The 21,129-nt window shown below is 41.1% G+C and overlaps 1 protein-coding gene across 12 annotated transcripts in view; it reads left to right on the forward strand.

Moving 5' to 3' along the window:
- The window catches only part of clcn2c (chloride channel 2c), a 271,943-nt gene that overhangs the window by 135,051 nt on the left and 115,763 nt on the right, over positions 1 to 21,129 (forward strand). For 9 of the 12 annotated variants that reach the window (XM_051957587.1, XM_022222236.2, XM_022222197.2 and 6 more), the window contains exon 3: positions 14,409 to 14,459. The exons of the other annotated variants lie outside the window; for them this stretch is intronic. In XM_051957587.1, the coding sequence (XP_051813547.1) occupies positions 14,409 to 14,459 (51 nt within the window). The remainder of the gene's footprint in view (positions 1 to 14,408; positions 14,460 to 21,129) is intronic. 12 annotated transcript variants of the gene reach the window in all.

The following is a 21,129-nucleotide window of genomic DNA, read 5'->3' on the forward strand; positions in this document are numbered from 1 at the left end:
TTACCAGCCCCAAATAAACTACCACTTTTCCCCCTTGGCTTTGTATTGACAGTTACCTTGGGAGCAGCTTTAACAACATAGATAACAGGTACGAAAGTGTGTGTTGTGTTACTGTGTGTAGTTTGTGTTAGGCTTGTGGCTATAACACTGCAGCCTGGTCCACGAGTGCTGGGTGACAGCCTCCATCATGTTCACCACGTTGTCTGCTGCTGTACAGACTTCACTTCGACTCTCGTCGAGGCCCCAAGCAGCCAGCGCTTCTCTCAACTCAGTTGTGATGTTTCACAGTTGGAACTCCTTATTAATAATGTGGAACGTCAGACTTATGTAGGACTCTGCTGTCCGGCAGGAGCACAAGTCTTTTTTCGTAGCTGCATAATATTCAACTGATGACAGCTCTGTTTCAACTTGTCTTTCATTTTTCATACAGCTCTGGAATGGCAACTTCATTAAAACATTACATGCCACTTGTCAAGCGACCGCATCAGGTTTCTAAGACTCTCATTGGTAACTGTGTTAACTGGTATCATGTCTTTCGCGAAGTAAAAAGTTATTGCATCACTGATTCCTCTCTGCTGTTTGAAACCTCTTGCATGTGGTGTAATGCTGGCAAAATCATCTGAAATAGTTTTTTTGCTTTGGGACGTGTTCAGATCCGACTTTGCCCTGATCGTACATAACTTTGCTGCTGATTTAAGTAGTCAAACTAAATATTCATGTTTCCTTATACAGTGGCAACAATTGCAGGACCTTTTGATCAACATTGTTCTTTCTCTAACTGAAATATTTTCGTACCACTGATGTTGCGTTTTGTTTTTCCAACCAACTTTTCCTTTTCGGTGTTTCCTCTTGTTCCTTCTCATTTTGCTGTGAACATTTGGAGCAGTTGCACGTTCAACATTTGGAACCTGCACATCACCAAACTCTGTCTGTTTTAGAGCCCATAAAAAGGTGCTTTTAATGTTGTAACAGACAGACTTCTCTTGCAAATGAATCATTAAACAGGAGAATTGTCCAGGATTTCTCCTTGTATCAAGCACGCAAAAAAATCCAAAACAAACTAAGTTATAACATGTCTTTCAGTTAATGTGCCTTATTTCACAGCACACATTTCAGTATTGGTGCTGAAACAATATATTATGTAGCCCTAATTTACATTTTGCGTTTGTCTTGTTAGTCTTGTTAGCTTAGTGTTGTATTGTCACTCTGTGGGGAGTTGTACATGTCATTTGCCAGGGGAGTGCAGAGGAAACTTAGCCTTAGACTAACTCTGGAATAGTGCATCAAATGCTAACATTTATGTTTAATATTACCTATGATCCCTTACAATTAATATCCAATACAAAATAATGTGCATTAAAGAGCTCATTTACCTCAGGAAATTGGGTTTAGAGTGACCAAAGAAAAGACTGGATAACTTGATGTAAAGGTATCAGAAGAAAAGCAATGAGAGGAGTGACAGTTACCCCCCAGAGTTAAACGAACCTGTGCAATATTCTGCCTATGTCTTTAGTAATGTTTTACAAGGAGATGAGTTAATGCATTTCCTACAAAGTATTGCGGCAGAGCTCAGAACCATGACCTGGAGCAACTTCATAGGCCCACTGTGACACCAGTAAATTTTAGAATTTATTCATTTAATTTTAAGCTTGTGACTGGTGACTTTTAAGACTTGACTGCTTCTGCCCTACCAGCTATATACTCCACATCTATCATCCCCCTATGAGGCACAGCCCAGTCCTGCATCATCAGCAACAGCACCCTTGCCCTTTCCAAGGCTGTAGAAATGCTGAGTGGATCTTTTTTTAGGAACTGAACATTTGCTCAAGATCAAACCAACAGAGTAAGTTGTTCTGAATCATTGTTATAAAAACAGACCTTGACGACCGACGAGTTACGCTGTAAAAGAACTTTCTTGAGTTGCTTTGTTTTCATCTGGTTAAAGTGAAAATAGTTTGTATATGACACCAAAGTAAGTCCAGCCAACCAATGATGGACTTTACAAGACCTCTGACAGTTCTCTGATATGAGCAGCAGAACAAGTAAGCTGTGAAGTGGGGTCAACACAGATCAGATTTGTTCCCCAACATCCTTTTACTGGTTCTTCATTTGTCCCTCAGACCACTGTTGGTAGGTCAACAACACTTCTGAGTGGGAGAATAAAACAAACCTGACTATTTTGGAGATTTTCTGTCCTGGTCATTTGACTTAAAAATTTGGCCCTTGTCAAAGTGGCTCATCTCTTTATATCTACTTATTTTACCAATTGGTGACTGATATAGCGCAGATCTTGGCTTGTGTTGTTGCTATGAATTGCAGCATTGTTAGTCGAGTTATTTTCTTTATTTGTGAGTAGTCATGGTGTTTAGTACTCTCATCAACCACTTTCTTCACTAAATACTTTAAGTGGTTTTCTGTCAGCACTATCATTGCTGTTGTAATTTGGAATTATTCAGATAGTTGTCTATTAGAATACAATTACATTTCTGGTGTGATCAGAAATGTAAAGAAAGTATCGAAGTTTGTGCACTATCTTCAAGTTCCCAATACTGTCGAAGATTAAGTTGGCACTCCACTGTCACATTGTTTTTAGATGCTATTTATAACCTCTAATTTCAAGAAGAAAATGACCACAGGGAACAAAAAGCTATAGTTGCTGATGTACACTGACCTTGTATGACGTGCATTGGTATTTATAGATGACCCCCTAATGTGATTCGCCATGTTGAAGAACAATTAATTTGTGTTGGCATCAACAATGCTGCTTCTTTCACCCAACCATAACAAAGTAGTTTGAACAGGCCAACAGAGTGAGTAACCGATTGACATTCACTCTCTGAAGCTCTGTGCTTCTGCTAAAAATAATCTAATTTCAACAAATACTGCCAGCTATTTTCAGTGGTAAATATGTCTGCTCTTCAGAAGCCACTGATCAAAAACCCTTAGATGGATAACACAGGTCAGGTACAACTGAGAGCTGCTGGGATAGGGCAGTGGGTGAAGAAGCACCAATAGTACAATGTAAAATACTTATCTGCAAGTAAACATCCTGTGTTTAAAGTTTTACCAAAGCAAAATGCCGCTAAATGTATGGAAAGTATCAAAAATTAAGTACTTGTTCTTCAGAAAAGTCGCTTGTTGTGCAATTCATTTCCATAGTGATGTCTGGTCCAAGTTGAACTAAAAAACTAAAAAGAAAAATTTGACATCTTTGGACCTCCAAGTATAGTTTAAATAAAACCATCTTTGAAAACTGTGACAAGGACCCTCAGGTAATACACAAGTGTAATCTTAAAGTAAAGAAGATTTTGTACCCGATTCGGCAACATCAGTCCATGAAATTGCTATTGTCATTGCTGATCATTCTCATACATACGGACCAGTCAGGACCTTCTCTGCCTTCTAGGCTCAGTAGGTGCATTATCATCCATTCTGATCATAGCTAAACACAAAGTAACCCTAATAACATCTGCAAGCTTTTGTAGTTGTGTGAGAAAATACAATTTCTCACAATCTTCACCCTGGAAACAAACAAAATGGAGCTATGTAATATGTGGACTAATAGCAACTGGGTGTGTTTTAACCCAAACAAAGATCCTTTCCTGAATCTGACCAAGTAATTTTGGTGCCTAAACTTGACTAATCGCCCAAGCACCACAAAATAAAGTCACAAAATAAAACTAAAAACCGTGAATTATTGTTCCTTTTGCAAATGGAGAATAGCAGTCTCATCGTCATTAAACAAGGTGATAACAGAACTCCATTAAATGAGCTGATAAGGTGCCTTCTGGGCCTACTGGAAGGCGGAGGAGGCCTCTACTGGCTCAAATATGTGGGAATGATGTGCGATTTAATGGGCTGATAACATCTGAAATAGGTGACTTATCATATGTTTTGTTAGGAATATATAAAGCAGGATTGCAAAATTGGACAGCCCCCAAATAAATGTTAAGCAGTGGAGTAGCAGAAGAAAGTAGCATACGTTGGAAACATTCAGATATTGTACAATACTTAAGTATAATATCTGAGTAAAACTGAACTAGTTGCTTTTCACCAGTGCTGTCTTACTTAGCTCCTTTTGCTGTTCCATCGTTATCTAGCACAGTTGGATCATTGCATCAGTTTTGACTGTACTTTATGAAAGAACTATTTAGTGAAGCAGTGCGGTATATCAGGGTTTTAAACAACTTACACGACTGCTCATAAACGCTGAGAGTTAAACATTCTGGCCTGATTAGAAAAACTGACAACTGGGAGCAGCAGAGCTGAATGGGTCGTCATACCCACGATGCCTCCATTTGAGACCATAAAGTGGAAAATAAGTGCCACAAGAGTGAACATACGGTGTTTTCACTGACGGTTGGCTGTTCAACCACCCATTGCAGTCCTTGGGGAAAGCCTGTTTCTGCATCTGTTGACCAGCAGGGTGCAGCAGTAAGCTTCACAGCCACGCGTTTGGACAGAACGCAGAGCTGCGTTGGTAGAAATGAAACGGGGACCCCTGAGTGGGAGTGTGATCCTGGCAGTGCTTTCTTCCTCTGCGGTTGTGTTGTGTTTTTTTTGTGTTTGTGCTCAGGTGTGTAATCTCTGCATGCCTCCTCTCAGCCTCTGTCAGGAATTGGTCAAACACAAACACAGAGTATGTATTGTAGATTTTTCCCCCCTATCCATTATTGCAATTATTTTTCAATAATTGACTTTAAAATATTGTTGAGGGGTGAATTCAAATATAATTCCTGTTTGCGTCCAATGAAATAAATCATTACATTTGATAATCACAGGTGAGACAATTGAACTACCCATGCGTGTTATTTAGCTCTTAAAATTGATCACTTAAAGATGCTGCGTCTAATTTTAAACTGACCATTCAGAATAAAATCCCAGCACCAGGCAGGGTTAAAAGGTAAGGATTACACAAGCAGTGGGATTACATTACTGCACTTGTGTGTTTGTGTGTGTGTGTGTGCGCGCGCTGTGCATGTGCGCAGCGTAACGAATTCTGTTAAAAGAGCTCAGCCATGAGAACGAACATAAAATATTCAGCTGACAAGAGGAACTTGCTCTGCCCCACACACACTGCAGCAGGAGAAGGTAACTCACAGTGATGCACCAATTCAAATCCCAGTCAAGCTTTATTTATCCACAGATGTGACTTAGTGATCTGATGGGACTTGCCAAAAGAAATCTACTTCAACCTCATTGGCTTTTTCCCCCTCAGTCCTTTTTTCTTTCTATCTCTGCCTGTAGCATAATTTATGCTTTAATTCATTGAAAGAAAAATGTTTTTTTCTTGTAGCATAGATAAGAAAAAACATTCAGGTAATAAAATGTCTGTTTTTATCTCTTCATCTCCTTCTGTTTTTCTTTCTTTGTGTTTTTCTTTCTAGCTTTTGTAAGCGTGTGTGTGTCTATAGGAACAGTCAGTCTTCACGCTGCTGTCACCTACTCTCTCACTGCTTATGTCACTGACCCCCTCATAGGCTCACAGCATCACAGACAACACACACACACACACACACACACACACACACACACACACACACACACACACACACACACACACACACACACACACACACACACACAAACACACACACACACAGAGTAAGCAGCTGTGTCCACAAGGTGATGAAATCCACACAGCTGTCTCTTTCTTTTCTCCTCCTTCCATCCCCCCATCTCTCGCTCTGTTTCAGTACACCTGCACTGCTATGTCATTTAATTGGTTCCAGGACACACACACACACACACACACACACACACACACACGTTTCCTTTCAACAGGTGTGATGTCAGCAGGAGCTCAGTATGGCGCCACATGTTGCTATGGTGACCGACAGGCGCCTAGCGACCAACGGTTGCTCACATCGTCTTCTCCCCTTTAATTTTCTTTCCTTTTCTTTGCGTTCTGTACCATTTTAATGGTTCATTGTTTTCCCTGCTTTCTTCTCTTCCCGTCTCCACATTCATCTCCTTTCTTCCTCTCCTTCTTTTCCTCTTCTTCTGACTGTATTCCCCATCCATTGATAGCATTTAAAACTGGATGGAAATGGCAGAGCAGAACAGCACCTGATAGGCTGAAGCCACACACAGATGGGGACTGGACACCTTTGTCACGGGACACACACATGTGCACACGTGTGCATTGAAGTGCATACAAAGTCGCATGTACGCTTTGATACTGGTTACCCACTAACACTTCTCATGTTGCCACTTCAGTGGCCTGTATGGGGGCAGGTTCATTTAGTTTTTCGTGTGTCTGTGTGTGCTTGTGTGTATACACATGTATGTAAAAAATGTCTTTTCTTCATCTGCTGATGCCTCCTGACCTGTTGTCACCACAGATAGGGCTGTTTATCAGTCACCCGTTCAACCAGTTGAGCTACAGGGGTGCTCAGAAAAACACATTTTCATTTAAAATGTATTCTGACTTTATTAAACAGTCAAAGTAAACACTCCTAAATGAATAGCACCAATACATTCCATGTCCAAGTAGGTAAACGAGGATGAAAAATAAATTGTATAGTAGCAGAAACCACTTAAACTGAGACAAAGTCCTGACCAAGACTGGAGTGTAGTGAGACAAGACTGAGACTTCAAAGGGTCGAGACCAGAACTAGACCAGTGTGAATCCCAGACTGCACAGCATGTCCACAGTAAAATGTGAAACATGCAATCCACTGAACTGCATGACCTAAATCAGCACCCTGAAACGCACAGTATACATCGGTAGCCAATATGGATGGCTCATATTTGCTAGATTTCTGGAGAACTTTGGTACTGAGACAAGACCAAAACCTTCAAAAGGCGATCTAGAGTGGTCAAGAATGATCAGTGAACACTAGACCAACAGAAACTAATTGACTGTATTACATAAAGACACTGAGAAGGAGATAAAGAGTGAAGGCAAACCTGTTTCCGCTGCTTTCTCAGATTATCTGGATCTTGTTAAGTAACTCCGTTTCAGCTGTCAGGTGTAGTGTTTCCAGTGAAAGGCTCACTCCTGCCCTTGCTCTCTTCATCAATAGTCATGTTGGTCACAGACACGTAAAATGACTTGGCGTTTCATCATGGAGAACAAACCTTTTGATTCAGGTCACTCTATGCCAACTCCAGTCGCCCTTACAGTTCATGCCATAGTTTTTATTGCAAAACTCCACAGAAAAACTGCTATCAAGTTCACAGGACGTTGCTAAATCCTGAAACTCAACTTCAGACACTTTTTTAGTTTTTAAGTTCTACTGTTGAAAGTTGTACTCAACATCCATGAAACCATATAGATAGTTTGCAGCAGCACAATATCAAGTAACTTCTCAATATGGTAGAATTAAATTCATTTTGCAATAAATTAAAATTTGATTGCAAGAAAGTAAAACTTGTGGTGGTCGTTTTTAAAAAAATTAAAGTTCTTCATTTGGACAGACGATGTGTTATCAGTGTACGCCAACATGCTGCAAATTATTTGTGTGCTGTTAGGGAGCTTCTCTACAAGTTCCAATCCAATCCAGTGGAAAATAAGGGATTGGTGAAGCTTAGAAGGAAAATAATGAAATTTAGCTCAGATTGCCAAACTTAATAAAATCATGATACAGATGTAGGGTTTTGCAAAGTCCCATGAACCTAACAGAAGTTTATAAATTAAGTTTTTAAATGAAATCCATGAAATGAACTAGGAGGGTTTGGTGAGTTTGCCTGGAATGACCCACTAAACAAACAGTCATGTTGGTAAGTTGTAGGTGGCACGTGGAGGTAGAGACATCCACCAAAGATACTTTGAGGTATATAACAACAAGTTAGTTCCTGTAATTTGACTCCTGATTTGGCCTACATGTCATGCAGCTTTGATGCACTGTTCAGGCAAAGCTGCTTTAAAATATTTGCACCACGCTGCAACACCTGCAATGAAATTCATGCTTTAGATGTTTTCTTTTTTTTTTTTTTAAATCATCTCTCTTGGAAAAGGAAGTTTGTAAACCTGCTTGGAGATCATTGAAAAACCAGCTTCACAGAACTCGAGAAGTTACCTGACATCTATGATGTTTTTACAGCTTATTGAATGTCAGAATAGTCCAGGGACAGTTTTCTATATGTCCACCGGTGCACACCAAATGAACTGCAAATGCTAAATAATGATGCCTTAATATAACCGCATACAGCTAAAAGGTACTTGATGATGTCTTGACGAGCATGATTATCTACCCCTCTCTCTCTGAGACAATGGAAAGAACTGTTCCATGAGTTCAGTGCCTTTAACCTGAACTACCCATTCACATGTACTTCTGCACCCACTGATATTAAAATGTCCCCATAAAAGTCTCATGCATCTTTCATAATTTCACCCTGCAGCCACTCCAGACACTTAAAAGTCTATAATGTACCAGAGGCTGTGTGATTGGATTATGGTGTGAGGCACACTTCACTTCCACATGGACTGCATTTACCAAATCAGCAGCTTGTGCAGTGAATGGGCAACATTAACGCGACCAGTGATTGAAGCACACAAGCCGCTCCGCCATTTACATGCACTCAGCCAAAACGCACACACACACACACACACACACACACAGGCTTTTTAAATGTATACTTAAGCCACCTGTGTGTCCCGCTCATGTGTGTGAGGGTGCTGGGCACCACGCTGACGCATTGTGGGGGTGTTCAGACGTCATTCGCATTCAGCTACTAGCCAAGTTCAGGAAGTAACACAACTAACTAGCACACAGACACATCCAAACACAGTGTGAAACTGCTTGTGTGGTAAATGGTGTGTGTGTGATTGAGGGAGAGAGAGACTATCGGGGAACTTTCTCTTTAATATATCAAGTAACCAAGGAGACTTGGGCCACTGATCAATATTTGATTCGGTGCCACTCGAGCTGATTGTGTGTGTGTGTGTATGTGTGTGTGGTGATCTTGGACTGCTGTTGTCCATTGCTTTTACTATAGAGGTTGTGGCGCAGGTCCAATGTGTGTGTCAGCACAGAGGATGGTCGCTAGCCACAGTGTTGGCTTACATTGATTTTGTCACTTCAGGGACAGCAGCTTGAGCCAAGATGGCACCCACAACAGCACTGTCTCAGAGCAATAAGATGGTGACATCATATTTAATATTCAAACACCAGCCCCGAGGTGCCAGATGTCTAAATCAGGGCTCCTGCGGTATTTCCAATGCTCAGCCAGAGCGGGAACTCTGCCAAACGGGGGAGTTCAATTCCATCAGTGGGATAAGAGCTGGTGCACTGTGTGGGACTGTGTTGTATCCAGTGTTGTTGCTTGTCAACACAGGTGCAAAGCAGGCACATACTAGTTGCCTTTTTTTTTTTAACATCCTGGACAATTATATTAGTTTTTAGATATATTCAGTTATTAAATGTACTCCACTTTAGTCAAGGTTCACCAGTTTTTCCTAATGGACCAGTAAATGCTGTGCTTGGTAGACAGCCTGCTCCCCCACCTGAGCCACTAGAATCAGCTCATTAGTTTTAACTCATTTAATGTAAACATATCATCTGTATTTATCTCATGGCTGCACAGATAGAAATGTGCAACGAGTATATGGCGGGATCGCATCAACACGGGCCAGAATCTTAAAGCGATGCTGAGAGGAATCCATGGTAACAGGCTGTTTTGAAAGTAAAGGTTTCTTGATCCCAATAAATTCCTTGGTGAGTTTATATGTGGCAACATGCACTCAAAACCGCTAGGGATGTCACAATTCATGAAATTGGACTGCTACCAAGCAAAAACTTCAACAAACATTACCAAATCAAATGAATGTATTTCAGCGTAATCATTATTATTGTTATAAAGTTTCAAACCTCTATATATGTGCAAAAGATGCAGCTGTTGGAATTCACAAACTATAATGCCTGATTTTGATAAGATAAGCATTTTTTTCTCTTTTCATACCACAATTAACCAATCAAAAACTTTATTTGTACAGCTCTTTCGTAAAGTTTAGTGCCGTTCAAGGTGCTGCCCAGATGGTTGATGAGCCAATAATGAGACGGAACAAAGAACAGATAAAAAGATTAAAAAGTTATCAGTGAAATCATAAATACTAGACATGGAAGCTAGATGGAATTGATTACATTTAAAATAGATTAGAATGGACACAAACAATAAAAAAGAGAAAAATAACCAATGTCTGTGAACTATGATTAATCAAGCACTTGGATGAAGACGTAGGTTTTAAGTTTGTTTAAAAATGTCCAGCTGCTCTCAGTCCTAAGGCAGCTGCTTGGACCATCAAGTTTTTAATAGCTGCCTCACCTAAGGTATTAGTCCTGCACTTTGGAAAAACTGACAAACTCTCATCAGAGGCCCTTACTGGTTTATACACTATAAACATGTTAAATACAAAGTGGTGCAAGACCATAAAGTGCTTAAGGAAACAAATAAGAGCAACCAATGTAAGGAGTTTAACAAGACGTTCACTTCCTGTGGTCGGCCATCAAGTTGCAGCCGATCTTGCCGCATCAAAACATACTGTTTCCGTTTCACATGTTGCTGTTGTTGTCCAGCGTCACCAGTACTCTCAACATCTGTGGAACCTCTGGTGCCTGTTATACCATCTAAAAAACCAGTAGTGTCACTTGCTCCAAATTTTGGCATTGACTTGATTCTGGAGTATCAGTTCTCCTGCCTTGCCTACTAACTAGTAATAGGAAAGGGTTTAACGACAAATGTACCAACGTCAATGCATGTTACGCAGTGTTGTGATAGGTAAGGCAGGAGCAGGATCATGGATTGACAGTTGACAGCACCACTGATAGCTGTGGTGTCACTCTGCATGCTGCACTAGACCTATTCTGACTACATTATTCATTTTCCATGACGGCACTTTAACGCAAGTTCTCTTTTGGCTATCTGTCTTCTCCTGACAGTAGACTAAGAGGTGGTGATCTGTCGTTTCCAACACTGATACTCCCACTGAGGGCCTCCCTGTGCTGCCAAAGTCATCAAATTTCTAAATCGGTAGGGAGCCGTTTTAAAGAATAACGCTGTTTGAGTTCTCCTCCACCTGCTGAAGGATTTTTTTTAAAAAAATGCCAGACAGTAAGGGTGAAAAATGGAAGAGAGCAGGGGAAATTCAGGAAGAAAGATGCATGGAGCATGATTCACTCTTCCAGCAAAACGAACTGGTAAAGAAAAACTTATTCTCAGAGTTTTAAAGCATTGATTAATTCCTCAGAAGCCAATTCTCATTTCTAATGGTTGATTTCCTACTTGATTGCAGGCAGAGATCAAACTGCATTGTGCACACTTTTATAGCAGCGTTAGATACAGTAAAATCAGATTTATTTCCTCATTAAGTGTAACTTGATGAGAACTCATCCACTGAGGTACCAGTTTTCAAGTGTAGATGTATGAATCAATAAGCTCAGGGTGTGTTGACGACTGGTTTTACTGCATCTGGAACCGTACAGGCCAAAGTTTTATTAATGCCATCATTAAGTTTAATATGTTTGGATTGTGATATCAACATCTGGTTTTTAGAGCCGCCTTCTCACAGTAAAATCGATGGTTATTAAACTCCAAAGGCCACGGAGAAATTGACGTCCTACTTTCTTAGTTTCTCTGAATCTTTCTTATATTTTTGTCTTTCGATTTTCTGCTCTCTGGTTTTATGTTTTTGCTGTTTTCTTGACCCCTTCCTCCCTAAACCTTCTTCCTCGATTCCTCTTAGCTATATTCTAATCCATCCTTCTTCACTTTCCTTTCCCTCTCATAATGCACTTCTCTTCTTTTATCTATCTGTCTTCTTTTCCTGTATTTCTGCTCTTCCTCTTTTATCTTTTGTACCCCTCTTCACCACATTTTCCCTTTTCTCAACCTGTTTTCCTTCTTTCTCAGCTCCTCCTTCCCTCCTCTTACTCCTTCTCCACTTCTCTGACTTCTCCTCCTCTTCTCCTGCATTCTTTCTTACCACTAAGCTTTCTTCACTTCCCCTTTGGTTGGCAATCCATCACCTCCCCCTCCTCTCTACTGGGTATAATCTGAAGTGTGTGTGTGTGTGTTAGTCTCTCTGCATCCATCTGAGCCCCATGTTCTGAGTTATTACTCTCTAATCATCCGTGAGCCCAGGGCCGATCCACCACACACGTATTTGTCCATACTTTGCAGGTTTGTATCCAGACTTTGATGAAAGCAGGACACTTTGTGTCTTTTTATCATTTTTTTGAAAGATGAGATTGCTGTGGGAGATGCATATAGCATTAAAAAATAGTGTTATCTCAATGAGCTTTTGCTGTTCTAATGTTCTTGGGATCCCTTTGGTCTTGCTCACATTTAATCTAAAAACAGAATATCATCTATTTGTGCTTGTCTGGAATGATTAATGTGATATTGACTCCTGACATTTTACGAGCAGTTGCGAACATTACCACTGAATTTCTACTATTTCTGATGCCAGATTCAATACCAGAGTTATGAAATGGAAATAATGAATGCATTTCAAGACTCAGTAATTATAGTAGCTAGCTACAGTTACAGCCAGCTGCCAGCTTAAATTATGGGATTAAACCTAATTTAGGTTGTCATCAGACCCATTCTGATGCGACATAAACCATCAGCAGAAGACGACGACGTCATGAGTTATGGCTATGTTAGCCTAAACAAGCTAACACTAGATTTATGAACAACGTTTGTGGATTATTGCTTCAACAGAAGCAGCACTGTGCAGGCAATCATTTTTAATGTAATTTGTAACATTTCAGAACATAATTATGTCAACAACAGGTTAATATCCACAGATCAGCCACTACCTAAGAATGACCTGCCTAATATTGTGTAGATCTACCTAGTGCTGCCAGCTGTGACCCATCAGGGCAAACACTGGACCTCTGGAGGTGTCCTGTGGTGTCTGGTACTGATACATCAGTAGAGGATCCTTTGGGTCTTGTAGGTTGCCATCTGAGGCCTCTGTGGATCGAGTCGGTTCCGATGCATCCCACAGGCGCTCAATCAGATTGGGATCTGGTGAATTTGGAGACCGTGTTTTTGGAGACACCTTGAGCTCTTTGTTGTCCTCCTTGAGCCTTTCCTGAGTGGTTCGTGAGTTGTGGTGCTCGAGCAACATTTTTTTTTTCCCAGGGGCCAATACCAGATCATTAGTAACCAAGGAGATCCCATATACAAAATGAAAGTCTTTCTAAATTTAAAATAAGCAACTTCAACACAAAATGTTGCTGAAATAGCCTTCATTTATTTACTTGTTATAAGATAAGTTTTCAACGTTTATCCTTAAGTGTTTGCAATGGCAGACCAGACAGTGCTGTGGGCAGGATATTACTTGAGACCACACACTGATGACAAAGAAGACTTCATCAGAGCCAAAGATGCACATTTTTAAATAAACTTATTTTTATCAGGATAAATAAAAAACAAAACACCATAAAACCCCAACAATAATGAATATTGGATCAGATAATCAGTCAGGGCAGGCAGATAATTTTTCAATCCTCATGTCATTGGTTTAAGTGTTGTGGCTGATTGGTGTAAAGCTGAAGCAGCTTTGGCAGTCTTTGAACTATGTAGATGAGTCTCAGGTGTTGTTTGAGGAGCATTTGGCATCCAGGATACTTCCTGTACTTTGGGAACTATAAAAACAAAACGAGTATTGCCACGTTTTCAGAATTTTGGCATCAGATTCTTGTGATATTTCTACTTTATTGTACTAATCAAAGCCGCACTGAACTGTTTGAATTGAACGACCTCAGCTTTAAATGACTGCCTTGCAGCGGATGCTTAACTGTGATTGCACAGTCACCGTTGGTGGGTTTGGTTTAGCAAACAGTCAATTTAAAAAACAAATCTTACCCAGTGGCAGTTGTTTGTATATGTTGATATTTGTATATGTTCTCCTCATTTGATCAGCCATGAAGTCAAAATCATTCATTACCAACTCTTCTTAATACACTGTCTGCTTTTTATTTCTTCTTCTCCCTCTGTTCTCTCATTTGCCATCTTGTTTTTCACTCCTTATCTCCACCCCTCCCCTCTCCTCCTCGTCCTCGTCTCATCACCGCTCTTCCAACACGTATCCTTCTCAGTCTCGGGTTTTGCATTCTCCCATCATTCCTGCGTCTCTCTTCCCCTCGTTCCTCCGCTGCTTGTTCATTTGTCGCGCTGCTGCGTTTGCGCAGCACCCACATCAATCACAAACTAATAATGTTATGTAGAAAAATGGATAAAGGGAGCTTTGTCTTTATTCTTTGACGGAAAAGAAACCTGTTTTAAATGAAAGACGGGTTACGAGGTAAAGCCAATGCACACGCGCACACACACACACACACACACACACACACACACACACACACACACACACACACACACACACACACACACACACACACAGCGTGGGATGGTGCTTGTGTTTAACTGTGTTATATGGTCTGTTTGTCCTCCAGGGTCAGGGTACCCGTATGTTCTGGAACCTCCAGCCCAGGACTTTATATCTGGTAAACAAGCAAACAAAGAAATGCATCATTCCCGGTCTGCCCCCTCAACTACCAACTACCCCTCAACCTCACCCTCAACCGTGCTACGTCAAATGCAGCTGCATTACTACTCCATCATTAATCTTTAATACGTGGTCATTAAGTGTTGCTGCAACATTATCAAACGCTTGAGAATAGTCTCCCTCGCTTTGCCATGTCTTAATGCCGTCATCAGTTGAAAATGTCGTATGGTTTGCAAAAATAGCACCCACTACCACACACATGTAAGAATACACATGCTCACCTTGTGGCTTCATATTAATCAACAGCCAACATGAAAAATATCGCAATGCGCATATTATTCCTATTCCGCTGTGTGTCTCTGTGCCAAAAAAGACTAACTCTCCCAGCCTGGCTTTATTACAGCTAGCCTCGAGCCCTAATGAAAAGTAATAAAGAGCTCTGAACATCTTAGTTTAGTTGTGTGTTTTGTGTGCGTGAGTGTGTGAGAGTGTGTGTGATGCAGGAGATGAATGGTTCTGATTAGGCGGTGCAAGCTGCAGACAAGCATGATGATCAATGTCTCCCTTCCTTCTGCTGCTTAAGAACAGACAAATGTGCCATTGCCCCACACACACACACACACACACACACGCGCGTCCTTTTTTCATTAGCTCTGTGTCTCTGTTTTTTGTGTTCACTTTCAAATTGTAATACTTTTTCTTAAGATTAATGGTGTGCCTGCTTCATTTCTCTGCTTCCATATGTATGAATGTATGCATTTACAGTACATGTATGTGTATACTGTATGCTGTCAGTTTGTAGAATTGCAAAGGTGGAGTATGTGCAGTGGAAATGCCCTGAAATTGGTTACGGCAGGGTGTAAAAGTGTAAATCAGCACACTTGTTTGTCTGCAGAGGACTGCAGAACGGAAGTGCTGACTCGGCAGCGGCAGAGCACGGGTGGTTTGTGTGTGTGTACGTGTGTGTGTGTGTGTGTGTGTGTGGAGACGAGGGAAGGGGGGTGCAAACTATAGCTAAAGAGAGAGTACGAGAAGTGAACGGCAGAGATGGAATGATGATTTGAAGGAGAAGGAGGTGGAAAACCTAACGTAGGAGGGGGGCAGCGAGAGGAAGATGTGTAGGAGAGAGAGGAGGGTAAAGGAGAATTAGAAGAAAGAGATAGAGGGGGAGTTGATGGCGAAGGTCTAGAGAGTGGACAGATAAAATAAATGGAGACAGAATGAGAGAGGCAGATGAGAGAGGAAGAGGAAAGCACTGCAGAGAGTCAGCAGCAGGTCCCTTGGCTTTTGCTTCACCAGGCTTTCATCCAGGAAATGAAACGACTTACCTCTCCCCTGTGTGATCGGGCTACACACACACACACACACACACACACACACACACACACACACACACACACACACACACACACACACACACACACACACACACACACACACACACACACACACACACACACACACACACACACACACAAGCACATGCGAACACATTTCCCTAATGCATTTAAGACGCATGCACACAAACTTACTCACCCACACTTAAGTTGATGGACTGTTATTGTGATCATCAGTGCCACCATCTGCCCGTCTTGGCTCGGTGTGTGTGTGTGTGTGTGTCCAGGGTGTGTGTCGCCACTGGAGAAATCATGTCACCGCTTTCTCAGTCACCTCATCCCGGTCTCAGTGCTGATGCGGGGCTAATTTTGTTCATCATCGCAGTCATCATCGCCACTGTTTGACTGTTGCTTTGCTGAGAACGAAACAACAGACGCATCCAGTCATTAGTTCAAACACCGACTTTCACTTTGAGGCTTTTTAAAATATTGTGTAAACACGTGTCTTAGTTCATTGCTGTTTATTTTATTTAGAAACTGTCACAGAAGCGCCTCACATATGGCAATGTTTATTGGAAGCTTTAAAGCCTCCTCATCAGAGGCAAACTTTTCGTCGTACTGTTCTTGTCAGATGTTGATGGTGCAACTAAACCAAAATACTTACTCACTGGTTGATGGTGTGTCACTCGTAGTAAACTCAACAAGACAAACACTCAGAGAGCACGGTACTTCACCAAGGCTGCTCCGTCATTATATCATTTCCAATGGATAAGTCCGCAGCGGTGGATTTGTAGTAGGATCGTCAACAGGCAGCTGATGTAGTGTTCACTTGTTGTCATGGTTACAGTGACGCGGTGCAGACATCAGTGACACAGAAATCTTTAACAAATCTGTGGATCCAGACTATAAGCTGCATCACTGCCAAAATCTAATCACTTGGTCCTTGTGTCATTTCTGACCTTCCCTGAAAATTTCATCCACATCTGTTAGTCCATTTTTGAATAATGTTACGCACAGACAGACTAACAGACTAAAAGACCGACAAACAGACGCTGATCGTCACATAACTCTGCTGCGTTCCTTGGCCGAGTAAATATCAAAGGACATGGTAGACTGTTGAGAGTCAGGGAGGGAGCATGTGTGTTACGAAGTGCAACTTTTAATCATTCCTTTGAACAGTTTTCTTGTTGCTGCTGATGAAGTGTATTGTTGTTTTATTTTTGTATTTTTTTTATTCTGTATTTTACTAGCTGAGATCAGTTGAGGACAATTTGTCATTTACAGTGATTGAAAAGTTTAGGGTCACCCAGGCAATTTCATGTTTTCCATGGAAACTCACACTTTTATTCATGTGCTAACATAACTGCACAATGGTTTTGTAATCATCAGTGAGCCTTTCAACACCATTAGCTAACACAATGTAGCATTAGAACACAGGAGTGATGGTTGCTGGAAATGTCCCTCTGTACCCCTATGGAGATATTCCATTAAAAATCAGCCGTTTACAGCTAGAATATTCATTTACCACATTAACAATATCTAGACTGGATTTATCATTCATTTAATGTTGTCTTCATTGAAAAAACTGCTTTTGTTTCAAAAATAAAGACATTTCTATGCGACCCCAAATTTTTAAACCTTAGTGCCAATGATGTCTCATCTAAAAGTCAAGAATTTCCTTTCCAAACATAAATGACAAACTGCATCATCATCAGAAAACCAGTGCATTTATAGTAGAGACATCAACATACAATAGTAAAATTAAACTTTTTCAAATATGAATATTCTAAATGCACTCAATCGATTTGTGCTGTTCGCCTTCTATCTCATTATGGATTCCTTTTAAACCATTGGTTCCAGGGGAGAAGGTTGCCATGACAGCAATGTTAGGGGTCAAACCTGCAGAAAGCAAGAGAGCCGGGTGAAAGTGGTTGGTGTTATTGGTTCCAAAGAAGATGGAGCAACAGTGATTCCTGGAAAGAGGAGAAAGAGGGGGGAAAAAAACTTGCCCTCCGACCCTAATGCATTCACTGAGGATGATGTTAGGACCATGGTATTGATCGTTGAATGTGGATGTGTTCGGCTAAAGATGAAAAGTGCTTCCTTTATACTTGTAAGGGAGGTTTCCGAGCTCTGGCTCACTTAGAGTTATTAGAGAAGACACAGTGGTGAGACAGATCCAGAGCTGCAGGCCATCAACCAGAGACAGAAACCGTCTGCTATAAAGTGATGGATTAAAAGATTCCTGGTCGTCACTCACATGCTGATGCCAGTATTTCTTGCTAGACTGATCTACGACCATTACACTTGAGTACATACAAATTGAGAAGATGATGACAAAGAGGAAAAGGAGGATTGGCTTGCCAGCTCTCTGCAGCGTATGTGTGTTTACGGTTCGGTAACATTTTAAATCCAGATCCAAGTTGGTCATTTTCCCAGACTTGTTAAGGTCCAACTCTAATGTCTTATCAAATGTTTTATCTCAGGCAATTTTCAGGCATCCCAGACTGTCAGTAGCTGTAGTTATACAGAGTCTAAACCAACATGAAACGTCTTTGGTCAGCATGAGCTGCATGAATGGGTTTTGATGGATTTGATCCTAGAAGTTTCTGTTGAAGGATTCAAGAGCATTCTATCAGAAGATGTTCCCTCATTTGTGTTTTGAGGATGGTATGTTGATGTAGAGTTCTCTTCTCTTACATTTATTGCAGCAAACAGCTTGTTGCTACTGGCTAGTTCACATTTATACGCTTTCTGGTTCGGAGAAAAGTAAGCCCTTGGATTTATTGACAACATTTGTTATAAGATATAGACTTGTAGTACACATACATTCACATTCAATAAACATTAAACAAAGTCTACCCTCTCTGTCTGCAGCTGATGACATATTGTTAATGTGTGGTAACTGGGCCACTCCAAACTTTGCAGAGCATCTCAAGCACTGCTTATCTTGGTCATTACATGCTTCTTTTTTGCCAAAGAGTTCCATCCCTTGTTAATGCAATTATCTCACTTAAAACAGAGCTAGTAATAGTTTCTATGTAAGTATAAAGAGAATTTGATCAATAAACATGTGTAGTGTAGCCACCGAAGCACTTACAGCAGCTCATAAACAGGCATTTGCTGTCAGAGTATAGTAAGGACATCAAACTCAGCCTTGAACTTAAGGGGTTCAGCAAGTTCACATCCCCGCTCACCTGACCCAAAACAGAAACCTCATTTGCTTCTAAGAAACAGCTATACATCTATAGCAAAGACATTAAGAGCAAGGAATTTCTCTTCTTTATCCTGCACTGCTTTAAATGCAGAAAAACATCCCACTTGAGCATGTGGATTTCAATGTTCCTCCCTAAAGAAATGTTAAACATCATAACTCTCTGGAAGTGATTAAAGTGAGATACCAGGGCTGCTTTGCATAATAACTTTGGTGATTTGTGCTGGCCTGTTTGTGTTTGTGTGCGTGGATGTGTTTGTGCAGCTACACCATTACACCTCATTAAGCAGACATTGTACTGCAGCCATAAGACGGGTGCCACAACCGTCGTTACTCGACGAGTGATTGAGTGCGAGACAAGACGCTTTGCCTCCTCGCCTGGGACTGACGCCGAGGCTGTTACAGAACATTTACATAAACATCACCTCCTTTTACATCTCATTAGCATAGAGAACACATCAACATGAAAGAAGGAGCAGAGGAGGAATGGATGGATAGATTAATGAATGAGGAGGCAGGGAGGAGAGAGCAACGAGGAGATGCTGCAGTTTGAGCGTCCTAAGAGAATGGAGATGGCCATAATAAATACCAGATTTACAGATTCATTGTTGATATTTTTTTTGTCTTTTTTCTTTTTTACACCTCTAACAATGTTTCTTTTTTTGTCTTACGGGGCCAATTTGTCCTGCTAGTATTTATTTTTTACTCTTTTAGTTTATTTTCCATTGCGCTGCCTTTTCTTTGCCTTCAGTCCGCAGCCGCACAATCGGCTCTTTTCCAAAATCAGTTCATTTCACTGGGAGAGATTGGTTGATTTACTCAAGGTGATACAACTGTGCTGGGAATTTTAAAAAAATGAGAATCCAAAACAGAGGAGGCTCTCATTTTCTTGTATCCTGTTACTTACCCATACATAAACCTATAGCGCAAAAGTACAAGCTGCTTCAAAAAATGAAGATGCATAGTTCACAGATAGAAATCTATTGGAGGATAATGCTCTGACAACCTGTCCAATATACAGTTGGTGTTTTGTAAGCTGTCAAAAGAGCTCTGACCTGTGGATTCATCGGCTCTGCAGCACCACTATAGGACCTCTGTGATACCTGTCCTCAAGGCCTTAGCAGATTCTCCAAGTCCTGTAATTTGTGAATCGGAGCCACCACAGATCAGACTTGTTCCTGCACAAAGGACTGCTCCCAATAGGTACCCACTATTGCTGACTGGGAATGCCGGTCTAGGCTGAATTGACTGGCAGTAACTATTTGGCTCTGTCAAAGTCACTCACCTCTTTACACCTGCTCATTTCTCCTCGATCCAGCACACTGACTACAAGATCCAACAGTACATTTACTGTCAGATGTGTTTGGGACCTTGATGTGTGCTGCTGTTACAAGACAGTCCACACTATTTACTTCATGTATGAGTTGTCGCAGTGTTTTGGCTTATTGAAGTAAGTCGGTGTGAAAGCTCCTAAATTCCTTTCAGGTTACCCACTGAGCCAGTTTTGGCTGTTTTGTCAGGTATACTCCAACCCCCACTAAATATGAGGCGACCCACAGACATTTAAAACTGAAAATTAAGGTGACAGGTTGCATGAATAGTAAAAATGTGCTGGCATCGCAACTGTTCTGACCAACTGGGCAATGGACACAGAACCTTTGAGGGGTTCTGTTGTATCTGGCACTCAGACGTTAGCAGCAGATCATTTATGTGCTGTGAGCTGCAGATTATAGCTTTTGTGGATCTTGTCAGGTATTTTCCAGCACATCTTGTGGCTGTTAGGGTTTGAATCTGGTATGTTTGGAGACCACATTGACACCTTGAGCACTTGGTCATGTTCCTCGAGCTGTTCCTGAGCAGTTTTGGTGGCATGGCAGCACATATTATTGGGAATACAAGTACCATGAAGTGGTATGGCAGATCTGCAACAAGGTTTTGTGTTTGTGTACAAAGTGACATCCACATGAATACCAGAAACCATAGTGTCCCAGCAGAACGTTGCATTGTAATAAGATAAGTGTGACTAACTTCATGGTTTTTATGGCACTAGTGAATCTGTTCTGAAGAACACAAAACAAAATTAGAAAAGCACTCAGAGAGCGCAGTACTCTGCCAAG

Source organism: Acanthochromis polyacanthus, chromosome 13 (assembly GCF_021347895.1).
Source record: "Acanthochromis polyacanthus isolate Apoly-LR-REF ecotype Palm Island chromosome 13, KAUST_Apoly_ChrSc, whole genome shotgun sequence".
NCBI classification, from domain to species: Eukaryota; Metazoa; Chordata; class Actinopteri; family Pomacentridae; genus Acanthochromis; species Acanthochromis polyacanthus.